Genomic DNA, 23,888 nt, shown 5'->3' on the forward strand with positions numbered 1-23,888 from the left:
GCATTTGGTTTGATTATATTGCACAATACATTGTACGCTCAAACAAGTAAATCAGAAATTCAGAAATTCTTTATTGATAATCTTTAAGATTACAAGTAGCGTCAATTAACAAAAAGTTTACATAGTTATAAAATATAAAAGTTCATGTTTGTCTCTGTCAAGTTGTCAGTCTCCATAAGTAAAATTCCTCCACTGTGTAGATGGTTCTTTGCAAGAGCCAGTTCTTTATTGCAGTCTTCATGTTAATGTGATTATTTCCTATTTTCTTAATTTCTTCTGGCAGAGCATTAAACAGTTTTTTTCCCGGCATAGGTTGGTTTTTTCTCAAATACAGCTGTTCTGTGAAGAGGTAGTGGAAAGTCTTGACCATGTCTTGTGTTATGTTCATGAAGATTACTATTTCGAGGAAAGTCTTTTAATAAGCAGTACAATATCGTTTCCAGAATATATAGAGAAGTCACTGTCAGTATATTCAATTCTTTAAAAGTAGCTCTGCAGCTTTCTCTAGGTCCTAGCTTCCCCATTAACCGGATTGCTTTCTTCTGAATTTTGAGGACTTTTAGTAGGTTAAATTGAGTTGTGCCCCCCCATGCTGCTATCCCATACCTGAGATGACTTTCAAATAGGGTATAGTACGCTATTTTGGTAGATTCAAGAGTGCTTGTTGCATGGGTCCTTCGCAAAGCATAGAGTGATGAATTTAGCTTCAGGCATAAGTTGTCAATGTGATTTGTCCATGTCAATGTATTATTTAGTGTTATTCCTAAATAATTCATGTCCTCTGTTTCTTGAATACCAGGGATTTCGGACACATAGTTTTTATTAGTTCCTAGAGTGAGTTGTTTAGTTTTCAAGCTAATGTTACTTAAGCTAAAATTACTTTTGCATGGAGGTAATCATAACAAGTTTTAAAAATTAAAGATAAATGTTAGTTAAAAACAAAACTTTATTCAAATAAACTTATGGGGATTCAGTCTTTCAATTTTGGGGTTAAAAAATATAATTTTAGACGTTTTACTTAAATTAAATGTTTCAAGTAATACAAAATGTAATTTTTGTACAGTGTGTTTTCTTTTGTAATATTCTTAACAAAATTGACTGTATTAGCCACATATTCCTCGGTGCATTATTTTGTATTCCATAACCTAGACTAAATTTCAATGTACACGGTTTGTTATCAAACTGTCGGCCAAGTTGGGTGGTCAGTGATGTTTATTTATGTGTACATCGAGTGCGTCACATGCCACCCACCATGCTTATAATTAGCTTCTCTTCCGCAGTTAGCTGCTATTTTAAGCGCCACTTCCCTAATTATTTCCACTTCCTCTCAACTTATCAGCCTTTTTTCATTCTGTCTTAGACTTCCCGTCAGAATCAGATGAGATTGTGAGGGTGAAATTCTGGATATTCATTTTATGGTCTCACATCCCGAAAAGTGAATATTTTTCATAAGTTCATCCTCACAGTTTCCATAACTAGCTAATATCGATATTTGCATCGGAGCAAAACCATAAAAATATTATTAAACCAGTCAGTATACTATAAAAAACTGTGCACATGGAGTATTTTAGGTTTAAATTAGTGGGGAATACTTTGGTTTGTGATGAAAATGTTGTGTTTTCAGGTGATTAGCAGCTGCTGAGGTTTACGAAACTTCTTCCCTCAGACTTCTTGGCTGCCGATGCTCCGATAATAATGTTGTAGCTTTACCTTTCACTTAGCTTTCATCCTGACTGATTATTGAGGTCTCCATTTTTAGTTACTCCGTCATTTTTATTTCATGATGATTTCTCCACAGGCATTTAAAAGTTAGGTTGAAAATAATCGTGGAGTAAGTAAAAATGTACAATCTCTTCAGTCCACACTTTTCAAGGATTAAAACAGAGAATAAAACAAAATGCGATTTTGAATTAGAATAGCCTACATTGTAAAACGCATCTGTTGATTGTGCTAAAGGGCCTATGTCTAGATAAGTTACAAATAATAACAAGTGTATGACAAACACAGTTCCATTTTTGGCATAGTAAATGCTTAAGTTAATTTTATAAAATTGGTCTTTGAGATGTTTTTACTTTTTCATTTTCTTTTAGATGTTGTCTCTTTTTAGATAATAAAGTACCCTGCAATTGTACTGCAGACATGCTTCTTTATCATTACACCATAGGAATATGGTTTTGGATTTCAAACTCTTAAGTACGAATTAAGATTGAAGATTTAAGATTAAAGTAGTTTTATTTAACTTTTTATAGTATTTGCAAAAACAAAGCTATTTAAATAGATCAGCAGACTTATTGATTGAATTTTCAACAGTTGAAAGCTAAATGAGACGTTACAAGAGCCAATGTAAGCCAATTTCTTAGGATTAAATTCTAGAATAGTTTAGTTTTCCTATGTTAGTTACGTGTCTGGTTATATTCTTGATGTAGTGAGTTGTCTAAAAACATTTGTAACTAATTAGTAATTAAGTTGCTTGCTCTTAAGTGACTTTCTAAATTAAGACAATCTTTCAATCCACTACTTAAAATGTACTACTCATCATTAGTAAAGGGTTATGTTAGTATTGTGTTTGTTTTTTATAAACACTAGGCTGTGTGTTTGTTTTTTATAAACACTAGGCTGTGTGTTTGATTTTCTATTGTGCATGTGAGACATTATTAGCTCTAATAGGAGTTTTCCTATAGAAATTTGAAAATGTGTTTAACTATGCAAGAAGAAAGTATCAATCCATATTGTAACATTAAAGTCGTATGTGCATAATAATCTAACAAACACAAGTTCTATCCTAAGTTGTTTAAATAATTAAACCAGTACTGTATGTAAGTGTCTAATTGTATCCATGTCGTACCTATTGATGCTCATAGGACACCTGTTACGTCAGATATGTCTTAGCTTACTTACGTTTATGAGTTTAGATGTAGTTGTGTCTAGTTGAAAACCGATTATTTATATCTTAATGTATTAACTTGTAGCGTACGAAATCTATCGATTCTTTTTACACAATGTAAGAAAACAAAAAGGATAGAAATCAGTTTTCTAGTAAAATTCATACAATTGATTGTTGTTTAAAAATATTAATACGAGCTGTGATTTAAAATAATTATTTTGAACGTTTATGCTCAAAATAAAATACAAATGTGTATAAGTAAAATTAATTTATTGGCAATGAGAATAGTATTAAAAGTTTTTAAGGCTTTTCAGAAAGATTTAAGATAATGACATTACTGTATAAGATTTCAAATCAATACTACACTTATTTTTATTTGTATTGTTATAGTAATTATTTAACAATATTGTAATGTAATAAGTTGAGAAATTATAAGAAAACAATACTATAAAATTAAAATGTATTTATTAAAAGCAAATTTAGTACTCAAGCAGTTTTAAAAACAATTCCGTTTAAAAGAAAAAGGCAAGGCTATCAAAAATATGATTAGTTCTTTATATGAATTATTTAATTAGAATTGATTGTAAGAAGAAATTGCATTGATTAAAATATAGTAAGAATTTAGAGACAATTTAAATACACTTCAGGAAATTTATCTTAAACACATGTGTACACACACACAGTGTATCTATTTTATGAATGAAATACCCAAGTACAATTACTTTCTTAAAATAAAATAGTTTAACTTTTTCTGATGGTATAAAAATATCCAACTGAGTAGAACAATGTAAATTTAAGACTTTACATTAATATAATATGAAGGTTTGGATTTACATAATTATGTTCTCAATGTAAAGCCTTCTAGATTTTTTATGTTGATTAAGGCTACATAAATACAACTCTCGGTTTGATGTTTTTACTTATTGTACAGTTTTATTTTATTACTCGTGAGTATATGAGATCACAATATGTAAACGTTAACCCCTTACTGCTGGCATCACGATGAATCTCTAGTGTTACGCATGAAACTTCATGTTTGCATCATAATGTTCTTGTTTTTGTTTACCGAACTGTTAAGTCATTGCTGCAAAAGAAAAATAAGCATGATGCAATAACTGTCCGATATTGGTTGTTTGGTGCTGCTACCTAGTGATGCTCTAACGAGTTCTTCAACAAGATCCATTGGCAGTAAAATTCATTTTTTGTGTTTTAAAATTGTCGTGGAGGGACTAATGAGAAAACCAAGAAGTTTTGCGGAATCTTTTTATGCTCTGTTTAGTCGGGCAACTTGAACCTTATTTCATCAGTTACTGTAATAAAATCATGCTAGATAAAACACACATGCTGTGTCTCACCGTTGCAGGGCTAACAAAACCTGTAGGTAAGGGGTTAATTCTGACTCTTGTTTATATTTTATTATTGTATTCTACTTATTATTATGGTTAAAGAGGATTGATAGTTATAGGCTTACTTGTGAAGGGTGTTCAAATTCTTTTTAGATGTTTTAAGGCAGTTTATAAAGACCAATTTAATAGAGAAAACTCAACCAAAATTATGGTAAAAATTAACGAAAAAAACATTTATATCAATACTAGTTTTAATCAAATTTGCTTAAAAATAATTGATTAAATAAATTTTATTGCTGTTCTGCAACCTAATGTTGGTCGAGTTAGTAGTTAATAAGCATTTTCTCAATTATTTTGGAGCACTTTTTTGTTTTGCGTTGTATTGATTTTTATTGACACTTAAAAAAAGTTCCAACAAATTTTCCATTTGAATCCCAGTAAAAACAAAACACGTACATTTAGGTTGCACAACTGGTTGTCCAAAAGTGTTAGACTTGTTTTGTGATTAGATTTAATAAAATGAAACTTAGCACATTCATTTAGGACTACCATCAGTGATGCTTCACGTCTTCAGCACATTGTTGCGTTTAAATTCAGTTTTAAGTGGAAAATATTTAGTCTGAGTATAGGTATTTTGAATAGTTTTGGTGAGGAAAACCCCCTAATATGGACAACCAAGAACAAAACAGCATTTATTTTTAAGTTTTTTTTTTAACGTTGTAAACTAAATATTCGTGCAATTTAATACATAAAGTTTGTTAAAAAGGCGAACTGAGAAAATTAATTTTGGATGCAGAAGACTAAAATAGATTTTGTCATATATAAAGTGCCAGAAATATTGTTTTTACTTTAGAACCATCACCCTCTTTCCCCTCTCAAAATTGTTTAAACCTATATTTTTTGAGAGGACTACAATTTGTATGACACAAAATATTTTAGTTTTCGTTGTTTTAAAATCTATTTTTAAAATGAAATTACATGTTCAGAATCACAGATTATTTGGTTTGCAGCATTTCAAAATTAAAATTAGCCACTAATGGTTACTTAAAATTTTACTTTTTTATATCATTGTCTTCCTCATAAAATTTGCTAAAATAATATAAATTTTAATCGACTCCTTACATAACATCTACTTTAACCCTTTTACTGCCGGCCATTTTTTTATCGTACCAGTCAAAATTGCCAAGGGGGAAAATCGCTGTTGTGCATTCATTTACAAAAAAATTCTGTATCTTTTTTATTTTTCATTAGATTTGCATGAATTTTTACTTTATTTACTCGTATTTAAATGCTGTTTTTTAAATAATAAAAAGAAATTTTAATTTGAAACAAACTCATTATTTAATTTTAAAAATTATGTAAATAAAAAATAAATAAAAAAATAAAAATTGTGTTTGGCATCTGATAATTTATTTTTAAAATTATACTAAAAATTTTGAGCATGATATCATTATAAACTAGAGCAATTGCTTAGAACATATACCAAATTTGAAGGTGCTACCTTGAAACATAGCTGCACTATGAGGATTTTCCCAAAACTGGTAGGCCTCCTCTAGGCCTACCAGTGGAAGTTGAAGGTAAACTTATCTGTGCCACATCCCACTCACTATCTAATAACTCCTCATTATCTGATGGTAAGATAGTCAGGATCGTCATCAGTGTCATCCACATCACTTTGATTGTCATCAATAGCCCTAACACTAATATCGGCATATGAATCTGACAAATTCTGAAGGAAATCGTCACTCAGTTCGTCTTGCTCTTGTACACCACCATCGATTAGACTGTTAATTATTGTTCCCTCACTCACAGGAGAGTTAGATGTAACTCTTTTACTCATTTTATCCTTGATCAACAAAAGTAACACTTCAAAAAACTTTCGATAACATTGTAAACAACAACAATGAACGAAGATTTCAGTAATCTAACCCGATCATCTGGTTTTGACAGCTGTCTAGGTAGTTCGTCAATTCTAGTCAAAGACGACGAAAATAGAAATCCAAAGTTCTTCAAATGGCTTCTTTCATTATCCTTTCCTCCTAAACAACCAAAATACCGAATATTTCGGCATTTGAACATAACAGTAGCCAGTAACAATAAAAAAAAAAAACAGACGTCCGACATATCGGACGTTGGCGTTTTCGGCAAAAATGCCGACGTCCGATATGTCGGACGTCGGCAGTAAAAGGGTTAAGGAGATGAAAGAGACCCTGATGACATAAACATTTTTTTTTTAATTCTAAATTATATTGATTTGCAGAGTTTTGTTTTTTTAACTGACTACTAAAACTTCATCAAGGCATCCTGGGACTTTTAGACAACCCATTCTATATTTTAGCTCTAAGTTAATTATTAATATCGCATGTATATCCATGCAAAATTATCACACTAAGTGTCTTTTTCTCTGTCTTCAGGAATAAACTATTAAAATATCAGGTAAGAATTCAGAAATGCCCTTCACAAGTATATTCGGAGACACTATAAGAGATAAATATGTACAGGAAATGTTTGAAAATTTGTGAGCTTCAATCCATTTTCTTCTGGTGAAGAAAGTGGTCATTGACCTCACAAAAACTCGTTTTTCCAGAGATCTCCAACAAGTCTGACCGATAAGCTACTATTTCTATCATCCTCTTGTCATAACCAGAACGAATGCCTTTTCTGTTCCATCTGTTTAGTTTATACTCAAGCCAATGTTAGGAAGTGACATAGCCTACTCACGTAATTTAACTAACCGTAGCCTTAGAATACATTGTTGACGACTCCACTGTAATTTTGTAGCAAGTGTCAGTGTTTATGAAATACAAAAACTTGTTTATGTTTTTGGACTCAATCGTAAAGAGATATATGAGCTTAACTCTTACTTGTGGTAATAGAAATAGTTAATAATTAATTATATCGAATAAGCATATCTTCGGTTGTTTGAACTTTTTATTTGTTTCTGTATTTTTTACGCGTTTTATATATTGCAACTCGTCTTTACGTAGTTTTACAGTTTGTTTTTATTACTTTTACATCGCCTTGATTGAGTGTCGACATCAGGTAGTATCGTTGCCAGTGGCATGTAAAGCTGTACAAAGGATGATCCTGTACCTTAATTTATTTTTCAGAATATACTTGTGTAGTTTCATATTGTCCTATATGAGGAGCAAGATAACTGTAGTCCACATGTAGATAGTGTTTAACCCAATCATAATGAGTAAGAGTACCTCACTTAAAATAACTCGTACGGACATGAATTGTCTCATTTATTTTTGTTAAATCTGAAACACTTGTACGTATTATTTATCATCACCGCTTGGTAGCATTTATATTTGCTTTCTCTTCACAGTATTCACTTGGTTTGTTGTAGTAAAGACCGCTACCCATGATGACACCCGGTTTGATTCTAGTACTTAAAGCAATGCTTACTTCTAGTAGTGTACAAAATCTCATATGCATCAACATATTATCGTTAGTAACACCAAAAATTTAAGTCGTATGCTTAGATGCTAGTTCTGAACCGTATGCCGAGTCGAGTAGGAACAGGACTGTTCACATTTCTGTTACTCTTCTGTAAATATTGTCTCCGATGTTAGGTCTTCCCCTGCCCCTGTGAATAAGCAATATATGGTTTATTTGGTGTTAGTAAGACATTCATACCCCTCCCCTCCCCACCCCATCCTAGCCCTGTTTGTATTAGCCACACCCATTTGTACGTTGTTAGGCTCCATAAATAAAAATATTTAAAAGTAGTCACACGTTTCTTTCTTTTTACCTCGAGAGTCCTTAACCCTGTTACTAGAATAGTTGTAATTTATAACACGTTTTCCTACCGTGAACTGGCAGAGTCGTAATTTGAGTACAAATCATTTGCTAATTACGTTGCCTTTAGCAACTTCATTCAAATCGTAATAAAAGTTATATCGCTGTAATTGGCCGATTCCATGCTTTCTTTTAATGTACTCACTTTTATACTTAAACGTGTCTTTATATTTTACTGTCTGTCATAAGCTAAAGATGTCTGACACGCTGTGAAGTTTAACAGCTGTTACTGTTCAAGACAGCTGGATTCTGTTTTGTTTAGTTTTATTTTGTTTTCGTTCTGTGTTATGAAGACATTTTCCTGATCAGTATAACAACCTGGATTTATTGTATATTTTGGATTTTTAAATTGAAAGTATTGATTTCTATGGGCTGCAGAAAATAAAAAAAATGTTACTAGAAAATAAAAGTTGCTACTTGGGAGCACCAAACATCCATGAATATAAGGTAAACCCAATTTTCATTTCTTTTATAATAAAATAGTTTTTTTTAATCTCATTTAAGCCTCAGCGTGTACCCAGCAGGGATCACTTCTGGCTGGTTTATACCTTCCAGTTGAACCCACACTAGACGCAGCAAAAGCCAATGTGTCACTTCAATCTGGGCTACCTTATGATGTCCAGGAGTGGCACATCACTAACCGCAAATGTCGAGATTCTGGGGTTCATGGGCAATTCGATAGGTCTAATTTACTGTGGGAGATGACTTTTGGAGTTGGTAGGGTTTGTTCCCTAACCTCAGAGGTTTTTGCTAACCTCAACAAGGGTGTGCCACCCCCTGTCTACTTTGACTGGAGAGGCTGGTTCAGAGCTGGCCTTCCCTTCTTCTGGGAAGACATGACTTTGAGATGTAGTGCCCTAATTTTTTCCTCATGGATCTCGATAGGAGGCGGCCCCTACTCCCTAACCTTACCCATCCTGAATATCCTGTCACTCCGGAAGCAGCACAAAGGTTCTTACAGGACTAAATGTAATTTATAAACTTCTTGTCCTAAGAGAACAAAAAAAAAAAAGAAGCCTCAGCGTCTTAGCTATGCCAGCTTCGAAGTGCACTGGTTTTTTCATTGTCAAAGTACATGATTGGACTTCCCCGGGATTTGAACCCGTGATCTCTCGGTTAGAGAGCCGAGACTATAACCATTAGTCTACGGAGGAGGACTCAAATAGTGTACTTATACATCCACTTTGTGTTTTACATAGTAACTGCTTTTGCAGTAAAGTTTTTGTTTAACTCTGCACAAGAGGTCCAAATCTGCACCTGTTAAGGCATATTTAGCATGCCAGTTTAGGATTAAAAAGTGTTTTAATTAGGCATGAAACCAAAATAATCTTCAAAAAGCCAAATCACATGCAAATTTTTTTGAACTGGAAATGTGACGGGAAATTTTAATTTCCACTAACCCTCTGAGTGGCAAGATCGGTAATGTTCAACCTAATGGCGCTTTATTTTCAAATTTAATTTAATCTAATGAGCGCTGCCACAATTCAGATCAAATCAAATTCTTTATTGTCATTAGACACAGTACAGTGCAATACACATTGTCAATAGGGTTAGTTTTTTCTTAAAAATTAAATCTGTAATGCATTAAAATATGAAAATAATTTTTTTCATTGTAGATTTTTATAAAAAATTTTAAAAATTATTGTGCCAAAAATAAGATACATATATTTATAATACAGTTTTCTTAAAATGTACTATCTTTTGAGGCCAAAAGTACAACTTTTTTATTGTTACAATTATTTTACTGTCTTTGTGAAAATTTAAAAACAAAATGACAGAGATGACTTACTTAACATCATGTATTCTTCAAAACTTTACTGTTAGTTTAAGTACACATATAACTAACTTTGCGTCACAAGGAGTATTATGTTTACATTCTTCCCCAAATATGCCTGCCTGTTGCAGGGCTTATTAATACACCAAAGATGAGACATTTTTTCAACCGATTGCATTAGATTACATTTTATGTGTACTACACATATTTAAAATAGATGCAATTACTTTTGACAAATTTTTGATACAAGAAAAAGTACCATCAAAATCTCTATTCATTCTATTTAATATGTAAACATGGTATTCTTTTAGGAGAAATAAAACAACATATTAAAAAACACAACAATTTATTAAAAATATAATACTGAAATATACAATTAAGTACATAATTACTGTAATAAAAGGGAATAAAAAATATCTTTATATTCATTTTATAACATGCATGAGCTGCCAAGTCCAATAACTAATTGATGTTCTATAAAAATATTGATTCATTATACAATATACAAAAGAAGCTATATTATTAGAATGATATTTCAAAATATTTACAATATCTTTCAACACATATATAACACGTCTTTATTATTCTCACTATTACATGTACTATTATTATGTAGTAGGATTATCCAGAAAGTAACAATACATGAACCAAACAACATGAACACAACAAAAACATGAACTAAATTGTAATATGTTTCGTAGCCTCACTCTAATGCCATTTTTCTATACAGTATACAGAATTGTTGAAGCCATACAGAGCACACTGAGGCCACATGAGACACCTTGAGGCACTTTTATTAGAGTGTTTAACTTTTCAACCCCACTGTTCGTTAGACCTTTGCTGTTTGTGACTTCAACCCAGACTTTGATTCAATCTGGCACGACGATTGTGATTGTCAAGTTGTTGTCACAATCTCGTGCAGTAAACTTCTTCAAATTTTCAAGAAATCAAAAAATTTCAACAAAAATCGAATCCCTCATAATTTTTCCATAAACTCAATAACTGATGGGATTTTAAATGACAGCACACATTTTTAACAATGCACAAGCAGGGAGAATCGTGCACTGCTGTGCTTTACCGAAGCAGGGAAGACAACAAGGTAGTAGTCCTCCCGTTTTCCTGCCACGCCAAAAGTTACTTTCTGGATGGCCCTTGCAGTAAAAAAGAAAAACATAAAAATGGTAAAACATATGTATGAAATTATTACCATGTGCACTTGGAAATGCGTAAGAATCTATGGACTAGAGAGTGCAATTCAAATTAACCCTCAAAGAAAAGAACATCTAGTTCATACTATACAAACAATTCCATATCAACCTCATTTTCTTAATTCTCTAATCAGTTTTACAATGGAATTATGAAGCAATGGATTCTTTTACAGTTTGAGGCAACTCCTCGGATGAGCCCCTGAATTGAGGGCAGAATTGAGGTGGGGGGTTGCATAGTGTTGCATGCATGCTCAGTGTTTTGAAAAATAATTCTTTGGGGTGTAACACTTCAGTCTGTCAATATTTATATTATTAATTTTCTACTAATACAACACAGTACAGGAGAAATTATTTTTGTGATCTAGAGATAGTGTTTTTGTTTTCAGTGGAAGTATATTTTGAGACATTCTGAACACAACAGAGGTTTTTGCAAAAAACGCCCATCACTGTGCTAGACTGTGTAAAGCAATGACTTGAGCAAACAAATTGAAAAACAATTTTGACGACATTTGACGTGCATTATCCAATTGGTAAATATTTGTTTTTTTATCTTTAAAATAGTGTTAAAGATTCTTAAATGAGGTCTTGCGATTATAATTATATTGAAACTAAAAGAATCCATGTCGTGTCCAAAACCCTAGATTTTTTCAAACTCTCGGAATGTGTAGAAACCAATGAAATGCAGTTTTCAAGTAAAATATTTTTGGGACTAAAAACTTCCTTAGTGTGTAATTTTAATTGCTCTAAGAGCTCAATGAGATCAATTGAGTGCTGTAGGCCTTGCCTAGTAAAGGAGAGAGCCGATATGGTTTTGGTGGATGGAGTAAGGCCGAAGGTAATTTTGGAACGGCACTAAACAATCCATTAAAACATTACTAAAATGCCTTATTATGTCCTTGTGTTTTGAAGCGAATATCTTGGATATCGCTTAAAAACATGGTATACATGAGTGTCAGTCATTCTCATGCGCTATGGTGTGAGCACAGTACTTCTCAGTTAACTTTCTACGCAAAGGAAACGCCAAAACACGTTTTTAATACAAAATAAATCACATTTCACAAAAAGAAGCAATATAAAATTCAACCATGTTTTAAACTTTCAGGTTATCTTATCTGACTTTGTCTTTAGTATAAGTGTATAGGTAACATGTCAACACAATTAAATTATTAGTTTTAAGAAATCTAAATATGAAGAACCTTGGAGCATTGGAAAAAGTTTAAATGAAGCACTACAAAAAACTATTTGTAATGAATACAAATTTTCCAATATTAATTTTATTATTGCAAGGCTTCTTAGAATCAATGATTCCATTATCAGGCAACTTCAGAAATGCCTCATAGTGGAATCATTGATTCCGAAAGGCCTTGCAATAATAAAATTAATGTTGGAAAATTTGTATTCATTTGCCAGTGCTTCAAATCTAAATATGATACAGAGTGGAGGATTTCAGGTAAATTATACAATAAGAACATGTAAATATTGTATGAAATGATCCAAATTATTGTTTTGTAATGTCTTGTTCAGAGGAAGATTCTAAACCATCTGCCCACCATTATAGTACGAGATGCTTTTATCCATTACTCCCATGATTTGGCTTCAACACAGTTGTTTCCCTAAATTCACCCATAGTCCGATGCACACCAAGCTCTGTGGAAGCTGGCCGCAAATTTTTTGACCTCTGCAGTGACATTAATTCACTGTTGGAGGATAAATTAGAAAAGTGCTGCTGCTGGTTTGGTAAGGATATGGAAGTCTTCTGTTGCAGATCCTGTTTTTTTTTGCAACAAACGCACCAAGCATAAGTAAAGAGCAGAGGCAAAGGATAAATTCCAGCAGATCATGTGTAGTCAGTTAGCCGACAGATAATAAACTTAAAGTAGTAATTGAAACCACTTAGTTAGCCAGGTCTATGTCCTTTTTCTGGATCATTCCAAATTCCAGCAAATAACAATTATTGCACACAAGAAAAGTTGGGCAAGAATATAGCCAAGTTGGATACACTCAATACTTCCAGTTTACCATTCTTGATGGTCCAAAACTGAGGGTTTAAAAGCAGATCTGAGAGCACAAAGAAAGGTAAAAATGTATTTTTGCTGCAAATGTCCTCTTATTGCACAGTACAAAAAGGGTAGAGCTTGCAGAAGAAAGTTGTCTAAAGATATCATTGACTTCATTTCATCATAAACCCAATTCTCCTGGAAAGGCTTTTTAAGACGATCTTTTACTGCCCATTTTAGCATGACAGTGAAAATGGAAACCTTGACGAACAGAACCACACAAACTATTTATAGGTTTAAATTAAGATATTGGTGTTCTAAAAAGCAGTTAACTCCACCATCAAAACTAAACGGATACCAGTTGAATAGTAAATAAGGCTAAATCGGTAGGGAATTCATACTTATTGTTTTCAGTACAACTGAATATATGTTACAATAAACTGACACACACGTTGCGTAAGTAGTAAAAAAACTATGTGCAATACTAAACAACCTTTCACTTTATAAACATTAAAATAAGTCGTTATACTAAAATGTCCCAACTTTGGCTATCACAACCCAGGACAGTTACAGGATTTACACTAAACCAGTATCGTCTGGATAAGAGAAAACAATAAGTTGTAAAATCAGAACCATGAGTAACAGTTATAACACTAACTTCGGTTTTCACCCATGAATTACTTTTTACGGAAGATATTATTTATACTTTGCAGATTGGGAAGGTTGGTAGGCCTGGAGATGGGCGTCTGGAATATTTTGGTAACTCTATTCTTCACGTCCTCCATTCCTTGCCCAACATTTGATGTGGCCATTGCCAGGCTTAGTGTACTGCTGGATCTGAAATAAATTATTCATATATTTATTTATTCTCTGTAGATATTAAGGAAAAAGGTACTTAAAGTACTTTCAGTGATTCAAGATAGATACCCAGTATACAAAATTAATTATATGAGTTAATTACTACACTCAGGTGAGAGGTGTAAGAAGTGTGTAACTAAAAAAATTACTTGTTAAAGAATGTTTCGACATTTTTCAAATTTTCTAACAAACTTTTTGATACCAAATATTCTAAAACAATATTTAAATTGATCAAGAAATATATGATGATACGAGAATAGATGTTTCCTATATGAATGCGTCAAAGCTCAATTTTAAATCCAATAAATCTTCAAAAAAGATTTGGATTTGAGAATATATTGTCTAGGATTCGACAATTCAATCTGCCTAGATTTCCAGAGCCAGTAATTATTGGACATATAATACATTATTGTAAAAATCATGTGCTTCTCAAGTATTTTATAATGAAAACGGCATATTCTGTGGAAAGATAGTACAACTGAATATATTCACCTCTCTATGGGCTTGGCTGTATCAGAGCGAGACTCCGCCTCCTGTATCATGCTGAGTACTGTCTCGTGATGACTGGTCAGCGACTGACTGCACACCTGCTCTAGGTACCTGCAAAGAAATCATGTTTTAGTACATTATGCATTTCTGTGGGTGTGGAACATTTAATTAGAATTTAGGTTCCTAAATATATTTCCTCATTTTCACAGAGGTGTTCTACAAGATTAATTGAAGCAGCATTGTTCCCAAAGAAACTCAATGTAGAAACTTAATCCTCCTTCAGCGAAGTGTCTCAAATGATATAATTGGATGACATTCTTTGCTTTGTGTATCCATCTTGCAGTGGTTTTTCGTATTTTTATCGTTTGGCCATCATTTGATGTATTGGCAATAATGATGTCTTGAGAACTGATAATTCTGTGATAACCTGCAAGTGCTTACGCAAAGCGGTCATGATAATGATAACCTCAGGGTACACAGAATTTCAGGTTTGGGGAATTTCCCTTCAAGGAAAGTTTCCGATGGATATGAAGCTCTCTAAGGTCATCCCGGTTCGGTCAAGAAAGAATGTAGGTCTTCTCTTCAAGAGTACCGTCACATATCTATTTTGCCAACTTTCAGTAAAGTCTTTGAAAGTCTTACTCATGCCAGACTCACTGACTTCTTACTCAGGAATTCCATTTTGAGTAACATTAAATTTGGATTTAAGTCTAGCACTGATGCTGTCGCTCAATTTTCTAAATATGTTTTTCCCATGTCAACAATCAAAATCACGTAACTGGTGTTTTTTGCGATCTTGGTAGAGCATTTCGACACAGTTAACCATCTGAAACTTCTTAATAAGCCGGAGATCTATGGCATTAAAGGCTGTCCACTACAGTGGTTGAAGTCTTATCTTTCAAATCGTTACCGGAGTGTTCAGGTTGCTAACTTTTTTGGCACAGCAAAGTCAGATTTCATTGAGGTCTCCATGGGTGTTCCTGTAGGTTCTATTTTGGGGCCTCTTCTCTTTGCATTAAATGTGAACAACTTCACTTCTTGTGTCCCTGAAGCTTGCGTTACTTAATACGCTGATGATACTACAATCATCATTCAGGCAGACTCTTCAATAGGATTAACTCTATAATAAACAAAATAAATTCTTGGTTCATTAGTAACGACTTATTCCTCAACGTTGAAAACATTTCTGTTCTTCACTTTCGATCTCAGGCAGTTTCTAAGGGCGTTGTTGCTTTACATGAGGTTGACATCACTCAGGTTGATTCAGTCAATTTTTTGGGTTTTCATTTGGATACTGAGTTTTCTTTGAGTCAGCATGTCGAACCTAAGCTCAACTAGGTATCTTTCCAATCTCCTGAATGGAAAGATACACTAAAAATGGTATTATACCATGGCTACTTTTCCTCTGTTATGTCATGCAACGTGATTTTATGGGTAACAGCCCCACCTCCATTGTTAAAAAGGATCTTCAAATTGCCTAACCTAAATCTACTCCTAAATCAATTCCAAGCTGTAAATTCCAAAAGCAAACATGGGTACCCCAACCAAAAAGAGCAACTTAAAACCAAACGAATTAAACTCTAAAAGGAAACAAATCAATTCCGAGCTTTCACGGAAGGAACGTATTCAGCGTCTCTCTGCAGATGGCAAAGAGTAAACTAAGGATAGGAGAAACTAATCTGACACTACCACCAGGCTTTACAGGGGGAATCAGCCAAACCCCGCCAGTAAAAACCGTTCTCAACCACCAGTGACAAGGGAAACCAGCTACACGACAACTGAGCTGCAGTCAGGCCTTACAGGGGGAGCCAGCCAAACCCCGCCAGAGAAAAACTGTCTCAACCACCAGTGACTAGGGAAACTAGCACAGCGGTTAACACCAACAGTAGCAATTTTTTAGATCTGCGAGAAAGAAAAGAAAACAAGTTCAAAACAAGGATCATCTGGAACACAAATATTCAAATAAGAGGGAGCAACAGCAAAGAAAACTATTAACAATCTTTCACCAAAACACAGATAGGATATCATACAAAATTGAAAAACTTAATGCAGAGCTAGAAACCCTAAAACCATCATGTGGTAATCATAACAGAGCACGGACAAAAAAAGGGGAAAGCCTTTGACAACACCAGACTCACCAACTACTCTTTGAAAACTGCATTCTGCCGTGAAAACCAATAAAAGGAGGTGTAGCCATATTCATACGAAAACTCCCTGGTAGGACATAACATAGATGTAGTTGACTTAAAAGAATTCTGCATTGAGATGACCTGTAAAATGGCCGCCATAAAAGTTACTATCAAGAAAACAATTATCTACATTATTGGAATTTACAGAACGCACAGAGACCTGGATACAGGACTAGAAGTGATCAATGACGTCCTTGAAAAAAATCAATGCTGAGAGAAGCTCTACATTAACTTATCGGTGATATAAATATTGACTGCCTTGCTAAAAATACTGACCACCACAAGCTAAGAGACATTCTTAGTAGCCACAACATGTATAGAGTTGAGCTCCCCCCCAACCCGAAAAAACACCAACATCTCAAACATCAATTGACTGTGTCTGTACCAACTTAATGGCAGAGGAACTGAATGTTCAAGTAATAGACACCTGTATATCTGACCATACAGGACAAATATGCAGAATTGCTATAAAAAATGGACTCACCATCCACTTTAATGACAAAAAGAATATGACCAATAGAAATTTATTCAATTTAAAAAACACATTGAAACAAGAAAAACTGGGTTGATGTCTATAACACAACAAAATCCAAATGATGCATATGATAAATTTAACACTACCATTCAACAGGCACTAAACTATACATGTCCACTATTACTACGAGGCAACAAAGATACAAAAAAACATCCAGTCAATGATCCAACTGCAGCAGAATTAAAACAACAGTTTTTAAGAGCACAAAACTTATACCACACAAGCGGTTAGTGAGGAACATAAAAGGAGAGCATTCCTTTTAAAAAAGGAATATGACTTACAGCTCCGAAAAATAAGGCAAGACACCAATATAACTAAAATTGCTGAGGCTGATAACAAATCAAAAAACCATTTGGCATATAATCAACTCAGAAAGGAAAACTAAAACAGAAATAAATCAGCTGACCAAAATTGACATCAATGGACAGGATACATCAGACCCCATCAGAAATAGCAGACTATCTGAATAATTTTTTCACCACAACAGCAGAAAGAAACAATTATGAAAAATGGAAACATAGACAAACAAACAATCTTTACCAGCCCCCTCAACAGACCTTCCAAATCTTATACTGACACAAACTTGCAGGCAAGAAGTTTCCAATATAATCAAATTCACTGCAGCCTAAATCCTCAGCAGGGTACGATGATATATCCTCTAGATTGCTAAAGATATGTGAGAATGAACTTGTGGACCCTCTGGTAGACATCACCAATAAGTCTTTTAACTCTGGTATCTTCCCTTCGGCACTAAAAATTGCTAAAGTATTACCCTAAATTCAAAAAGGACTCTCCCACACAAGCAGCTAACTACCGCCCCATCTCATTAATACCCACTTTTTCTAAAATAATTGAGAAAATTGTCTTGACTAGACTCCTTGACCACCTGACACTCCATCAGCTTTTTTGACACCACATCAACATGGCTTTCTGGCTGGGAAATCGACTAACACAGCACTGATCAGCTTAGTGGAATTCCTACTTGACCAAGAAGAAGAGGGAAACACATCGACTGCCATCCCAAGATGGCTACCTGCCAACAACTACAGTGAAAAGTGTCTCAAGAAACAGTAAAATAGTGATGGTTTTAGGTTGACAACAACAAATAATCTATAATCAACACCTTACCTGGAGTACTGTGAGTCAATTCACTAATAAAACAAACAATTTCAACTAAAGATTAACAAGAAAATTATACTTTTAAAAAAACACTACTAGATGACCTACATTTCAAGGGCAGCCAATACATTGAAAATCAGATTTTTACAACTAAGCACTGTTTTAAAACATGAGAATAATGCTCTAAGATAAAAATATTTATTTGCAACACATAAAAAAGAGAGAAATTTTATATAACATAAAAACTGTGATGTCACAAAATAGTTTAACTACATAAGCTAGTGACGTCACTAACACTACTTATAATTCTTCTCAATAACAAGACTGTCTTGTTAGCTAGACTAAGCCACCTGTGAGCCAGGCCGCTGACCTAGATAACAGAGTCAGCATTCCTCTACTCAGCATAACTCCTCACAACTGGCAATAGTGCTATCACAGGCTGTATTATATCTCTCTCCTGATACAAATGCACAATTACATTTTCAAACCTGCCACACTCTCTGACCACTAAGAGTCTGACAAACTTAGTATAAATAAACAGTTTCTGAATGACATTACCCTATTGTTGACCACTAAAGAGTCTGACAAACTTAGTATAAATAAACAGTTTCTGAATGACATTACCCTATTTTTGACCAATAAGAGTCTAACCTGAGTTACTAAATTTTACATTGGAACCTGAAGACTTTTGACATAAAGAAACAGCCAAACTTTTAAAAAATGATTCAATTTTACATTGGAAACAATGACCTCCAAATACCCATGTGGTGCTTGTAGTATTGGAGTAAAAGTATTCTGCTATTAAATGTACAGGCCCATGTCACCTGTGGTACCATGCAGGGTGTGTAAATATTACAGACAAGTGCCTCAAGAAATTGTCAAAGGTTGAGATTAACACATGGACCTGCAGAAACTGCTCTGACCTACCAAAATTACACCACAATATCTGTCCTTCAAGACAAGGCTAACCAGTCACTTGACCTAGCACCTATAACCTCATCTGGTCCACACAAAACAAAACATCCAATAACTCAATTACAGCCTGGAAAAAACAGTCTTATTGAAAATGATCTTTTACAAAACTCAGTTAGTGAAGAGGATAAGCTGACAATGGCTGCTACAATAGGTTCGGCATTACTGGAAGAAAACGACAATTTAAAGGAACAAATATCTATTTTTAGAAAGCAAGTTGACAAGTACCCAGTGCAAGCTAGCTAGTAGTGAGGCTAAGATTGAAGAAACTGACTGAAGAAGAAGATAAATACAATAGAAGAATTGAATCTCTGACCCAAGAGTTAGCAGAGCTACAAAGTCAAATTCAAAAAGAAAAGCAAAAGAACTTGGAAATCCAAAATATCTTTGAAGACTATGATCAAAAGCAGGAACATCTAATTGAAGACCAATCCATTTAAAATAAAAAATCTTGAAACACAAATCTCTCTTCTAAACACAAATGCAATACACCTAAAAGATAGTGGCAAACTGGAAACTAGAAGTAAGGTAGAAAACTGGGGACTCAAACCGCAGAATGTCTGGCATCACCAGAGACAAAACTTAAAACCCCACCAAACATTGTATTGGAGTTGGCCCAGATGAAATCCAGACAAGATAGTTTGGAGACCACAATTACACGCCTTAATAATCAGCTTAACTCCAGCCCAATGTTTCACAAAGACCTGTTCTTCATGAACAGAGTACTCAAACTGCAACAATTCCAACACAGACAACTTCAAGGTACCCAAAATCCACTCCAAAAACGTTTTGTTAACAGCTCACTTCATAGTTACAAGGAAAATTCAACAAAAACAAATTAACCACATGTGTATCTCACTTCAAACAGCAAAATATGCTGCCAGCCAAATAAAAAAACCATCCCATTCCTTGTAATAACTTCCAGACATTGGACACACTTAAGTTCGACACAGCAAACCTACAACCAAGAATTGTTGAAGATAACCTCTTACCTTTAAGTAAAGAGACATCACCCTTGGAGAAAAGACCACCTTACACTGCAACCAAACTTGGGCCCAAAGAGAACAATAGAAGAATTCTAACAACACAAACATTGAGCAATTTTAAAGCTAACTATCTAATAAACCACTCAATAACAACTCTTCTCATTCTTTTTTATTGCAATGGCAGCCACAGAAAGGAGAGAACTTGACCCCCAACGCAGTAAAGAAGAAGTTCATTTAAAAGGGAACTGCTAATACTACATCAAAATGTGCAAGAGGTAAGGAACAAAGTAGACAGATTATCTCATCTACTTCAAGACATTCAACCTGACATAGTCATCTTGAGTGAGCATGGTCTGAAGTCTGAACTCTTAGAGAATACTAAACTCCCAGAATACTCCCTCAAAGCACACTTTTGCAGGAAAGAAACCAGAAAAGGAGGGGTTGCAATATATGTGAAAGACTCACTACAACAAAAAAACAGAGCCACTGGAGATATCGCATCATTGCAAGGAACTCGGTATTTGTGAGGTGGCAATGCTCAGAATAGCGGTCGGAAAACAACACCTTTACGTCTCTGGCATATATAGATCTCCAAGCGAAAAAGTTGAATGAAGCCTTAGACATTCTTTCTAACATCATCGAAGAAACTAAGGCTGAAAACCACTCAATAATCATTATGGGTGATATAAACGTAAACAGCCTAGTGCCAAATAATGAATCACGAAAACTTGAGGAAAACACTGGCCAGCCATAACATGATGAGATTGCCTCTACCCCCAACCAGAATCACTTACAACTCCACCTCCTCCATAGACTGTATATGCTCAAACTATCTTGCATCCAAGATCAATGCCACTGTAATACACACAGGCTTGTCAGACCACACCGCACAATTGAGTAAAATATCTCTTGAAGCACAGAAAACAGAAACCTCTAGTCTTATTCAACGACAAATGAAAAAGGGACAATCTTGACACTCTAAAAACTTTACTGCACAATGAGGACTGGGCTGGAGTATTTGGAGCCCAAAATGCTGAAGACGCATACAATGCCTTCTTAAATACTCTGGCAATATACATTGATGCAGCTTGCCCTAAAAAGAAAACCAGAAATAAGAGAAGAAAACAAATTTTAAACCATAAAGACTCGGTTGAAGCTCTTACACTGAAAGAAACTTATCTTCAATGCCTTAGAAAGTACCAGACTACAGGAAGTGACTGCATAAAACAGACACAGCCCTTGCTAAGAAAAAACTATGACCTTAGACTAAAAATGCTAAAAACGCCAGGCATCATCTAACTGTATAAAACAGAGCTGACAATAAATCAAAAGCAATCTGGCAAATAGTAAACAGTGAAAGGAAGAGTGCAGAACAAGGCAAAGAGCAGCTGAAAATGAAGATAAATGGAAAAGAAACAACCAATCCAAATGAAATCGCTGAACATTTTCAATGAATTCTTCACCAAAGTTGCACAGCAAACGTTGGACATCAATAATCAGCACCAAAAGGTCAACAGCTAACACTCCATGTAGCAAATTGCAGGCTCAGCCAACTTCACAACACCACTACAGAAGAAGTACAAATTATGATTAAAAGCATGAAGTCTAAAACCTCAGCAGGGCTTGATGAAGTATCATCAAAGTTACTTAAACACTGCAGTGAAGCCCTTACAACCCCCTTGGTCAGCATCATAAATAAGTCACTATCATCGGGACTCTTTCCATCCGCCTTGAAAGTTGCAAAAAGTATATCCTAAGCATAAAAGTAACTGCCAAAAGACACCTAGCAACTATAGACCAATTTCACTGATCTCCACCTTTTCCAAAAGTAATAGAAAAAGTTGTATTAAAGAGACTGATGGACTACCTTAAACAACAAAACTTGCTAACTAATAGTCAGCATGGGTTTGTGAAAGGCAGATCCACAACAACTGCAATTGCTGAGCTGGCAGAGTTCATTTGCGATCAACTGGAAGCAGGAAAAGCTTGTGACTGGCATAATGCTTGACTTCAGCAAAGCCTTTGATTGCCTGGGACACAACCTCATCCTGCAAAAACTTCAAAGCCTGGGTATTAGTGGCTCTGCTTACAGGTGGTTTAAAAGCTATTTGGAAGAACGCACCCAAGTGGGTGGAGATAAGACATCACAGCAAAGGGATAATACAAAACATCAGATCCAAACCGTTACCTGTAAGCCGAGGAGTTCCACAAGGATCAGTCCTAGGCCCTGTACTGTTTATCTTATTTACCAATGACATGCTCACATCTTTTAAATGCCTACTGTTCTACTTTAATGTACGCTGACGATACTACTCTTCTGCTCACTGGGAGCTCTGCAGAAGAGCTAGCAATTGACTCATATACTGCACTAAATATGGCATACCAGTACTGCCACTCAAACAACCTAGTAGTCAATATGACCAAGACCAAACAAACTAGCATTCGGTAGAAGACGAGATGAAATTGCAGCCCTACCAGAAGTTGACATGCAAACCCAAGGCAACATTTCTTGGCGTAACAATTGACGAAACTCTTTCATGGACTCAACATGTTGACAACCTTTGCAGGGAAAAACTAAACACCAGCCTCTTTGTTATCAAAAGAATTTACCACATTAGTGATTTAATCACTGCAAAGACAACTTATTATGCCCTTTTTGAATCACATCTGAGGTACAGCATTGCTATATGGGGGAGGCACCACAGTCACTAACCTACAGAGACTTCTCCTGATACAGAAGAAAGTAATAAGAACTCTTAAAGGCCTAGGACCCAAGGAAAAGCTGTCGTGAAGGTTTCAAGGATCTTCGCATCTTGACAGTTGTGGCCCTCTACATCCAGGAAGTGATTATGTTTGCCGACATGAATGAACTCCCTCGGGGAACAGATGTACACCAGTACAACACTCGACATGCTGACAACTACATCCTGCCAGCACACCATTTATCACTGTACGGGAGGAAGCCATCGTACATGGGACGCAAGCTCTACAACCTGCTGCCAACCGAGATAAAGGCTCAGAAGGGCAAGAAACTGAGGATGGCACTGAATAGATGGCTGGTGACCAGGCCATTCTACACGCTGGAAGAATATCTACAAGACACATGACCATCTTAGACATCAAGGCTGCTCAATTCAACTTATTTATTTTGTAAATTTTAAACTTTAACATTGTATTATTGACGCCAATACATTTCTCTATGAAATTTTGTAAATAAAGAGATTTTGACTTTGACTTTGACATCCTCTTAGACTACAGCAAAGCCTTCGACTGCCTGGATCATGACTATCTCATAAGGAAATTAACAGCTCTTGGAATACAGGGAAGTGCAAAATCATGGTTCTCCAGCTATCTAACCAACAGAAGCCAACTGGTGGAAATAACACATTCAGCAAATGGCAAATCAAAATCAATTAGATCCAAACTGAAGCCAATCACAAGAGGAGTCCCTCAAGGATCAGTGTTGGGGCCTGTTCTGTTTATCCCTTTACACGAATGACTTCCCCTAAGCATATGCAAGGTTTACTGCAAGTCTCAATGTACGCTGATGACACTGTACTACTTCTTGGCAGACCAAAGGCAGAACAACTGGAAGTGGACAGTTATATTGCACTAAACATGGCAGTTCAATACTGTCACAAACAATGAACCTTGTTGTGAATGAAAACAAAAACCAAGCAAACTAGTCCTGGGGAGACGAAAAGAGCACACTGGAAGACTGCCTGAG

The 23,888-nt window shown here is 34.9% G+C and overlaps 2 protein-coding genes across 2 annotated transcripts in view; one reads left to right on the plus strand and one right to left on the minus strand.

The window, feature by feature from the left end:
• Positions 1-3,803, plus strand: part of LOC124353535 (SRSF protein kinase 3-like) — a 50,748-nt gene extending 46,945 nt beyond the window's left edge. The window contains exon 4 of the mRNA XM_046803417.1: positions 1,625-3,803. The gene's annotated coding sequence lies outside the window, so the exon portion shown is untranslated. The remainder of the gene's footprint in view (positions 1-1,624) is intronic.
• An 8,316-nt stretch (positions 3,804-12,119) lies between these two features.
• LOC124353536 (RAB11-binding protein RELCH homolog) overlaps positions 12,120-23,888 on the minus strand; it is a 75,441-nt gene continuing 63,672 nt past the window's right edge. The window contains exons 22-23 of the mRNA XM_046803420.1: positions 14,364-14,471; positions 12,120-13,850 (exon numbers count right to left, since the gene is read on the minus strand). Of these exons, the coding sequence (XP_046659376.1) occupies positions 13,691-13,850; positions 14,364-14,471 (268 nt within the window). The 3' untranslated portion in view covers positions 12,120-13,690. The remainder of the gene's footprint in view (positions 13,851-14,363; positions 14,472-23,888) is intronic.

This window comes from Homalodisca vitripennis, chromosome 2 (assembly GCF_021130785.1).
Source record: "Homalodisca vitripennis isolate AUS2020 chromosome 2, UT_GWSS_2.1, whole genome shotgun sequence".
In the NCBI taxonomy this organism is placed as follows: Eukaryota; Metazoa; Arthropoda; class Insecta; order Hemiptera; family Cicadellidae; genus Homalodisca; species Homalodisca vitripennis.